Consider the following 10,612-nt stretch of genomic DNA (forward strand, 5'->3'; position numbering starts at 1 on the left):
TAACTCCTTTAATTTTTAGAAAACCATAAATTAATATAATCATGAAATAAAAAATTTATTTATTTTGATCTCCTAAAATAATTTTTTAACTACACTTTTACTTATTTGCGAAGCTAATTGTAACACAATATTTTTTAAGAAAAAGAAAAGTCATATATATTAATTAAAAGGGATAAGTATTAAATTTAAACATGAATTTTGGTCTAATTTGTAATTTGATACATGAACTTTGATTTAGTACAATTATATACATAAAACTTGAATTGTGGTTCTTATGTATACATAAGACTTTAATTTTGATTCAATTATGCGCATTTAAAGAATTAGATACATACATTTATTTTTATACCGGATAAGTTAGTTGTTTGTGTATGCAATATATCAACATAAAATTGTGCTAATTCGATAATGCTGTTAGCAATTTATGAAATTTAAATCAAATAAAAATTCATATATAAAATATATAAAATTAAAGTTCATGTATAATTTTAATATTTATCCCTAATTAAAAAGCAAAGAAACATCGAAAACCAAGATAGGAGGGCCATTTAACCTAAGCCATCGGGCACCCAAACCTACGCGGATCACTATCAATGGAATTAACAAAAAGAGCGTCAGATTCAAGCAAATAAGAAACGCTGATATATGGTCTATGCCATTCATTGTGGTTCGCATATAACAAAGCTACCCGAGCGAAAGAGTGAGCGACTTTGTTTCCTGCGAATCCAGAAAAGGACAAATGTTGAAATTGATATGCAACATTTTGAAAATTCATAATAATAAGCCAAATTCAGAGGTATCATCAATTGAATTATTCAAAGAATGTACCACTTGCCAACAATCCGATTCTATAACAATCCCATCATAATCCTCTGATTTCAGCAACGAAAATGCTTTTCTAATAGCATACGTTTTAGCCATATGTGGTGCCATAGCAAGGTTTGCGTAGCCAGAATAAGCCTTGAGAAAATTGCCCTTAAAATCTCTTAGAATAGTAGCAAACGTCGACTACCGAGATTCCTAAAACAAGGCAGCATCCACGTTGCACTTGATTCGATCTTGACAAGAAGCTACCCATCGACCACCCCGTGAACCACCAGACGCCGACAATCCCCTTTGCACCCTTTCATAAATGCCCCTCGCCTCCTAATTCTACAAAAACACAGCAGCAACATACACTATATGTGAAGAAGGTACATCACGATTCTGCCAAGTAAATAGATTTCGATAAAACCATAAAAACCACAGCAGCACAAACACGTGGTTTTGTTGGCCCACATCCGACATACTTGCACCTTCCGCAACAAAAACGGCACAAGAGGAGTTGGGTAAAGATAAGCCGGCCAAATGCCACACCTCCCTTGCCTTCACACACTCAAAACACCGCATATTCAAGAGTTTCAGTCGAGCCACAACATGAGCAATTTGGCAGAATATTCAGCCCCCGATAAGCAAACGAGACTTATATGGAGTGAAATTTCTCCTACAACGCCAAAGGGAAAAACACACCTTTGGAGGGATATAGTTGTTCATAAAGCGAACCAAGTACTATTAATTGAAAACTGAGAAATCATCGAAAAAGAATCAGATGTGACTTTGTAACCCGTCTTCGCAGTGTATCGCCTATCCGGACTAAAATCCCATATCAACCCATCAGTTGGCTTTGCATGAATCACCAGTAGCTTCAAAATTTGCATTGCATCGGAAGGGGGAAAATACCTTGTATAAAACCATCATCCAAATCGGTCTCCATAGTGTCTAACAACTCATATACCTTTAGCGATTCCATACTTAGTAAGGGAAGAGAATCAACATAATAACTTTGATCATCACAAATCCAAGAATCATTGAAATCGAGATCAACGTTCCGCCTCCAACCCTCCACCTCATACCTTTTGAAAGGAGGCCGGTAGCTGCAAACATGCTTCTGCAAATGTACAAGCTAAGCATCCAAAAAATCCCAAGTCGAAAAATATTTAGCCTTGAAATACCGACTTGACAAAGCGTTCGGATTTGTAATAAAGCAAGTTGCCTGTTTACCAAGGAAGGCAAGATTAAAACAATGTAAATCACAACAACCCATGCCACCAAATTTCTTAGGGGCACATAGCCTGTCCCACGAAGCCCAATGAATTTTCCTTCCGTTCCCCCATCCAAACCCCAACAAAAGTAGTTCATCATCCTCTGCAAGGCCACACACATGGCATCCGAAAGTTGGAACACACTCATACTAAAAACCAAGAAACTACAGAGTCTCTCCTAGACATAAGAGAAAGCTTGTTTCTTATTCTTACAAATTAAAGACGGCAACCCAAGATAACGTCCATGGTTCATAGGATTAAACACTCCTAAAATAGAGCAAATAGTTGAGTTTACCCCTTTGGATATATTGGTGCTAAACATAACACCAGATTTGTGAAATTTTATCGATTGCCCTGACTCATCCTCATACCAAGACAAGATACGTTTAATCATAAGAACCTCCATCTCCTTAGCCTGAAAAAATAAAAAGTTGTCATTGGCGAAAAGAAAATGACAAATGCTCGGGCCACCCCGACAAATAGAATGCCCATGAATATCTCCCCATGCTTTTGCTCGACGTAGAAGGAAGCTAAGCCCGTCCCTACAGATAAGATACGAATAAGGAGATAAGGTCCACTAGTCGAAGACCCCTATGAGGTATAATTGGGCCGACCTGCCTTCCATTAAACGCAGTTGAGTACTGAACAAAAGTAATAGAGAGCATCAACCATTTCACCCAATTGGCCTCGAAACCATCTTAACCTGAATAAATTCCAGAAAATGCCAATCAACTTTGTCATTTAAGCTTTGCTAATATCAAGCTTCAGCGTAAGTTCACCCACATTACGTTTGCTTTTTTTTTTCATATGATGAATAAGGTCAAATGCCACCATAAAATTATCAGTGAGAACATGGCCTGGTACAAAATTAAATTGCATCTTTGAAATAATACCCGGAAAAATAACATTCAATCTATTAGCAAGAACTTGCGACTGAATTCTATAGATAACATTACACATTGCAATTAATATTATTTGTATATTTTTCGCACGTGATTTTTGTATGTAAAGCAAAATAAAAGCAAATATTAGTTTATTTGTTGTCTAATGTTTAACTAATATTAAGCGGTATTACATGGTCGGGTTATAATACGAAAAGAAAACTTATATTAGTAGACAAATCTAAACATGTCCTTAGTCTAATCAGAAATGAGCAAACCAATTGAAAGACTAATATATTGTCTATAAGTCCAATTGGGAAGATACTCTTAGTCTAATCAGAAATGAGCAAACCAATTGAAAGACTAATATATTGTCTATCAAATCCAATTCGGGAGATACTTTATCTTAGGCATCAGAGCGTATGACTTCCAGAAGATAGAGATATAGATACAACTGACCAGACTAACAGTACATCGAACTGGACCCAAGCAGAATAGATCATGGATCCATTTATGGATTTATTCACTTATGACGTTCATAATGCAACATACCTGAATCCTGAATGGATGATGGACTATATATGTGTAACTCATATACTTTGATGAAAGTAAAAGTCTGAGTTCAAATTGATAAGGAATCGAAAACTGGTACGTTGGGTATACGACTTCCACAGTATATAGCATCATTCACAATAGTGGAATTCATAGCTCAAGACATGGGTAAATGATATTCTTTCATTGGCATTACATGATAGATGAAAAGTAAATGTGATCACAGGTCATTTGTCTTTATGATGAATGAATTAATTATTATTTGATAATAATTGACTTTTTATGAAGGAAGATGTAATGATTATCATGAGATAAAATAGGATCATATTGGGAGAGTGAATTTATCCCAAAGAGATTAAGGATATTCTATGAGGGTAACACATTTATGACAAGGTCATTGGATGAGCATTGATCGAGTTGATTTCGTAATGGTATGCCATTAGGGAGAGCTTAGTCACAATACTATAGTAGAATGACTTCGTGACTAAATGAGTTTATAATTAATAAGCGAAAAGATGGAACTTAATTATAAATTATTTGAGCCTTAATCACATATGTCCAATCGGTCCCTCCACTAGCTCATCGAAACCAGAAATGAATTGCATGTTGAATCAAATGAACAAAAATGGATAGAAATGGTAAAGTTAGAGAAATGAGAAACATTCGAAAATAAATGTGGTTTTCTCACTAAGTATGAAAATAACACGAGAATTAATTTATGGTTTTTAAATTATTAATTAATTAATTAATTAATTAATTGAAGTTTGAAAATGGAATTAAATTAATTGGTCATTGTGAATCCGTTGAATGTAGAAACATTAAATATATTTTCTCATAGATTCTTTTAAAGTAAAATTACCATGATTCTAACGAAATTAGGATCAGGTTGAGAAAATTATTTAATTGATAAATTTATTTATGTATTTAAATTAATTTATGATGTTTATTTTGGAAAATAGAAAAGCATGTATTGGATTTGGATTGAATTATAAAGTGTTGGGTTAAAAGTCCAAAAAGTACTTATAATTGGATTCAACACGGGAGAGGCCTAAAAGTCTCTCATGTTAATATGTGAGATGGAAAATACCAGTATATTTAACTAGGATTATCGCCCCTCCCTTTCCTAATTGAACTAGGATTTTATTTTTCTATTGAAATAGACTTCTACTAATTCAACAAGGGTTCTACTTTTTCTCCCTATAAATAGATGGCACCAATAAGGCTAAATGTATAACTTTGAGATATTATTATTTGCATAAAGTAGTGAAAATCTATTTTCTAGAATAAATTCTATTTTCTAGGAATTACAATTTTACCAGTTTCAATTAAAAAAAGATTTTTGTTTTCCCACTGAAAGTAAAAAATAATAATTTTTGGTTATGTGTTTGATTCCAATTCGTCTGAACCCACACTCGAATCATTTTATGGTACGAGAATAGTGGTGAAGGTCATTTGGTTGAAAGCCGGGAACGCCAAGGATCTGTCTAACCTAAAGCACAGGTGTAATTTTGGGAAAAAGTTTATTGCTCTAAATATCACAAATCGGGTTGATTTTCAAAATTTTATTTTTCTTTTGTGTAAGAAAACTATTTTTGAATCGGATTTTTTCCAACAATTATACCCCTACCTAGATTGGGACACGCGGTAGCACGAGAAGTGGCCTTAAAGACACCCGCATATGACTCCCCTGCTAATACCATCTAGTTGGTCACCCAATGACCAACCACCCACATGCCTCACACTATCTATAGGAAAGCCACCCTCTATCAGGCAACCCGCTTTTAGTGGTATGCTATTATCCCCAAGAGGGGACCACTAAGGGACTACTGAGGCTTAACAACCTCGTACTATCTCAACAAAGGGAATGTTAAAGCAAGCTCACACAGTACTATACTTGACGACAATAGATATATAATGAACCTACCACCTGGCTGATCATATCGAATGGCCACCATCCATGTTGTCGGTGATGTGTCGCTATCAGGAAAGGGGACCTCCACCCACGAAGGATCTTTTGACCCTTAAAACCCTAAGCACTCCCCAATTCATCTCCTCCTTCCTCCTCCCCTAAATACTCCAGCTCTTCGCCTATAACAAGTGAACCAACCTCCTTATCATTACCATCGTCTCCTCCTTAGCTCCCCTTGTTAAACACTAATATCAACCCTCCTCTAAAAGAAAGAAGTTTGATAGGATTTCAACGTCTAACCTTGCATTTAACTTTGACCATATTCTTTATCGTATTAAATTGGAAAGTTAAACAATCCTAAATCAGTTTTTAAAGCAATCTATCTTTGTCCGAAACAAGCAGCTTTTGATTAAATCATGGACCACGACAAGTTCTCATTTATTAGGGCTTTGCTAACTCGTAACCAATATATCCTCACTGCTCAACTGTTTTTCCTCATTCAGATTAAAATGGACGGTCCACATTAACCCACTTCGATCTGCCTCATCAATGAACCAGATTCTTCCAAAAAATTATTAGTAAGCTATAGCTACCCTATTAAATTCCCCCAACTCAATCCATCCACCAAAGCTGCTCTTCTCAATATATAATAGCTTTCATCACCATTATCATAATTACCAAAGTTATATTATATTATTCACATTTAGAAGGGTTGAATGTTTTTTTTTTTTTTTTTAAAATTATATGCACATAAAATCTTAAACACTAACCCTTCGAGGAAGGACATGCAATAGGGAAAATGAAATCTCAAATATATTAATTACTGAAACAAAACAAGTCCCCACTTCATTAAAATATTTGGTATAGATTCTTTTCTTTAATGATAATAAATTTGAAAATTTTGATAGTCTAAAATCATTTAGAAAATGATTTAGTGCATTCAAAGATTTTTATCTCCCTTTTGATACCATCTCTCTATGAGACCAAACTTAAATATAATTATATAAATAAAAAAACGACTTGAGCCTTAATTATATTATATACCACTAGACTAGACTAAAAGAAGTCATTCGGCCTTGAAATATTCTATTCTGAGCATTTACCAGGCTTCAACTTCGGATCTTGAGCCCTCTTTAGAAATTAGAGATCTACTAAGTTTAGCTGACAACGCACACACCCACCCATCAGTTCCCCAAATCAAAATGTTGAGTGACAGTAAGGGCGAGGAGCTTCAGCATCAGAAAGGCCTCCAAATCAAGCAAGATGACAAGTTCTTCAGCAGGCTCATGTCTAAAGAAACTTCAATGGCTAACTCTTCTTGCAGGGTCTACTATGGCGGAGCTTCGGGTGCTGTTCCATTCATGTGGGAATCACACCCTGGAACCCCAAAACATCCTTCATGTGACACTGCTATTCCTCCTCTTACTCCACCTCCTTCATATTATTCCTCATTCAACTCCAAATCCAAGCAGACAAAGGGCTTGAAATCCACCCTTTTGAACTCTATCTTTCCCAGGCTTATCACTGCTAGGAAAGCCCAGGCTTCCCCTTCTTCTTCTTCTTCACGCTCTTCTACATCATCTTCATCGTCTTTATCACCATGTTCGTCGTTGCATGATGCTGGTTCTTCACCATTGCCTAAATCTTCAATTAACCGAAAGCTATTTCATAGGCAGATGAGCTATTTTTCATGTTCGAGGTCGCCAGTTCATAGCTGCATGGATGATGATGATCATCATCATCATGAAAATGAAGGGCTTGGATCACCAACTTCGACATTGTGTTTTGGGGTTAAACCAAGAAATCTGAATGTGTTTAAAGGATGTCAGTCAATGATAAACATGAAGAAAGCATTGCTCTCAATGGTGAGCCATGGTTCAGGTCAAGGTACTAGTAATTAATTTAATCATTGCCTTTGACTTTGAATTATGTTCTTAATTTGTGGATTTTCCCTTCTATTCTTCTTCTTTTGGTTTTGGTGTATTTGTAGAGAGATGCTATTATTTCTACTCTTTGCCTCCACTGTTTCAGATGTATGATTGTTGTGTTTGGGCTATCAAATTTTCATCATTGAACAGTTTGTTCAAACTCATCATCATCCAATGCTTGCCATTGTGATATATATAATAAGTAAACATTTATCATGTTTATGTAATTATGTACCAATTAATGCATGGCTACCGACAATTTTTATTTATTCAAGGTTCCTTGATGAATATATAGTTAACAATATGCAATTATATCATCACAACAATTCAATCTTTTTTCTTTCTGAGAACATTTGTGTTAGCTCACCTTATGCCTATAGGTCCCCATTTAAGGACTAATTAATAATTTTAAAAAGATAACTTCAAAGTAAATATGTTAATACACTGATTAAAATTTACATATTTATTTTTGGAAATTTTATTTAAAAATATATTTCCCCCACACTCTCCTAACTTTCATGGCTGTTCACGTGGTAGTTAGGTATTTAAGGAAAGTGAACCTTTTTTTTTTTTTTTTGCAAGTTAATGGCATTAAATACACATGTGGATTGCATTAATTTACTGTACAGCCTTCCACCGTCTGTCTACTTTTCACATAGCATGAAGTTAATACGCATGAAATTAATGAAAATTACGAATTTTGATTTAGTTAAATTGAGAAAACTAGTCAGTAAAAAATTGTGTTTAAACTCGCGTTTAGTGAATTGTTTTGTTACATAATTGTTCAAATTATTTATTGGTTAAAGTCTAATTTACCATTATATAAATAAGTAATTGTAGTCTCAGTTTTAATAGTTAATCACAACTTGTTACAACCTCACTTATAAAGATTTAATCTCTCACAAGAAAAGTTTACCTATTGAGTGCGAAATTCCAAATAAAAAATAACAAAGAAATAATCATGCAATTTAACGCAACACTCTCTCCAAAAGATGCATCTTCATATGCGAACTAACTGTATAATTATAAGCTTAGTATGGTAGCCTAGTCAATCAGCATAATCTGTAACACCTCAAATTCGGTCTAGACGTTATGACTGAATCTTGAAGGTTATACCGACCACTTGATAAATTATTTATTTTCTTTATAAAACATCATTTGTTCATGTATGAATAATTTTGCAGAATTAGTTTTATTATCTTATTTTGAAAAAAATTATTGTTGTTAAGCGAGAGTCCTCTAAAACATTCGTTATTTACTAACCAGTCCATAAAATTACCGGACAGTCCAAAAATTCATATTTTAAATAAATAAAGAAAAACCTTTAAAATCATTTTGTTTACAAGAATTTGAATTAGAGTTCTCGAACGCCGTGCAATCCTAATTCTGAGGATTACCTGAGAAGATAAAATAGTAGGGTGAGCTAAAAGCCCAATGTGTGTCAAGGCCCACCAACATAACAGATAGTCAATTAATACAAGAGTTTAACATATCAAAGCAAAAAATCGAATACAAGACATGCTTAGCACTGCAATGTCATACAGAATAAATCTTACCCCCATCTGCTGTTCCAACTCACACTCCAAATTAGTGGTTATGCACCACTGAAATATTATGCAGACAAGCTGCAAGATAAAATGCAGGAAAGCCACTAGAAACAAGTAATACAGTTTAACTGCCAAAATCAGATTTTGCAAGTATCCCACCAGAATCATAGAACATAATTTACAGAAACTTTCTTCATATCATATTCATAACCCACCCCAATCCACATGCCACAACTTAACAGATATTTGGATATGCTTAAACTAATAGATCGGAAACATGCCAATAGAGCATACAAATTAATAGATTGGAGGCATGCATATAACTTATTCGAAGTTACTTATTAAAGACATGCTCATACACACAAACATACAATCAAGTACACAACTTTTCATGATTTCGCATGCCTTCAGAAAATTTACATATGGTAGTTTACATAATAGATTTTAGCGTACTATTAAACTCACTTATTCGACTCAAAACACGACCCTAAAAATTATTTGAAATAAGCTCATATGCCATTGTGGCCCACATACCGTACTTAATCAATCCGTGTAGCTCACACTCCTAGGGCACACACTCGTGTAGTCCACACGGCCAGGTACACGCCCATGTGTCGTGACTGCCCACTATCGGTTTTGCATGAATTTACAAGTTTTCAAGTTACACACACTAGATTGTTTTCGGGATGTCAACACAACAGCATCAATCCGAGTTCTGCACACAACATCCAAAACTCAACCAGTAAGCAATCACCCGCATAGAAATTTGGCCGTTGCTCCCTAGAGCATTCGGCCAAGACCAATAAGACATTCGACCCTTGCAAAAATATTAGCGCAAACCAGCCCCTAAACTTGGGCATTCGGCTACTTACCCTTAGAAGCGGTGGTTTCCAAGGCACTTAATTTGCAAGAGGGGCGTGTTCCTCACAATCCTCACCTAACAGAATTACAAATAATTAGACCATCACTAATTAGCCACCCTCAACCAACAAATCTTTCAATTAAAACCGAAAACAACCTTCTTAAAAAAACACAAACGGATTGCACTTACTTAAAAAAATTAAGATACTACGCCAAACTTCAGATCACACACGGCTAACACCAAAACCAGAAGGTTACCGATGACACTAGGAAGAATCAAAATCTAGACAGCAGCAACACATAAGGTAGGGACAACAAATGAGGAAAAGAAGAGAGCGTTAATCGTAAAATTATGTAAACAATGAAAAAATGAAGAAAAAAGAAAAAGAAAGAAGGAGAAAGCAGAGAAAATTCGACAAAGAGGAGGTTACAGCAACAAAAGTGAAGAGGAAACAAACAAAAAGGTGGAAAAAAACAAAAAGGTGGAGAGTGAGGGGGTGAGGGGGACGACACTAGGAGGATTTTTAGGAGATAATTCTCAAAAACTTTAACAAAATAATATCTGATTATATCCCAACTAATCTGATTAGTTATTAACTTCATCTTATTAAAGAAAAAAATTAAGGTTTTATCACTAAATCAATAAACTCATTAATTCTTATTAATAAACATGCAAAAATTAAACATAAACCAGATGTGTCAAACTAGATATTGAGGAAAAAATAATAAAAATTTTTGAAAGAAAGGAATTGAATACAAAACCTCAAGCATACATCCAAAACATTTAACCTCTAAACCAAATCAATTTACTTAATACAATTTAACACTCAAAATTCAAAAAACAAATTGAGGC

At 34.6% G+C, this 10,612-nt stretch overlaps 1 protein-coding gene and 2 long non-coding RNA genes across 4 annotated transcripts; 1 reads left to right on the plus strand and 2 right to left on the minus strand.

The window, feature by feature from the left end:
* Positions 1–483: 483 nt before the first annotated feature.
* Positions 484–5,857, minus strand: LOC128291666 (uncharacterized). 2 transcript variants are annotated; one of them, XR_008281483.1, is made up of 3 exons: positions 5,439–5,857; positions 829–2,784; positions 484–717 (listed from the first exon to the last, which is right to left on the minus strand). It is a non-coding gene; the product is annotated as an uncharacterized LOC128291666 (long non-coding RNA). The 2 variants fall into 2 exon arrangements; XR_008281484.1 differs by having other exon boundaries at positions 484–2,784.
* Positions 5,858–6,307: 450 nt separating this feature from the next.
* Positions 6,308–7,589, plus strand: LOC108459399 (uncharacterized). Its single transcript, XM_017758761.2, has one exon. The coding sequence runs from the start codon at positions 6,626–6,628 to the stop codon at positions 7,322–7,324; it is 699 nt and encodes a 232-aa protein (XP_017614250.1). The 5' UTR covers positions 6,308–6,625; the 3' UTR covers positions 7,325–7,589.
* A 1,595-nt stretch (positions 7,590–9,184) lies between these two features.
* Positions 9,185–10,293, minus strand: LOC108460106 (uncharacterized). Its single transcript, XR_001867464.2, has 3 exons — positions 9,950–10,293; positions 9,771–9,835; positions 9,185–9,613 (listed from the first exon to the last, which is right to left on the minus strand). It is a non-coding gene; the product is annotated as an uncharacterized LOC108460106 (long non-coding RNA).
* Positions 10,294–10,612: the final 319 nt, after the last annotated feature.

The sequence above is a fragment of the Gossypium arboreum genome, chromosome 4, assembly GCF_025698485.1.
Source record: "Gossypium arboreum isolate Shixiya-1 chromosome 4, ASM2569848v2, whole genome shotgun sequence".
Classification (NCBI taxonomy): Eukaryota; Viridiplantae; Streptophyta; class Magnoliopsida; order Malvales; family Malvaceae; genus Gossypium; species Gossypium arboreum.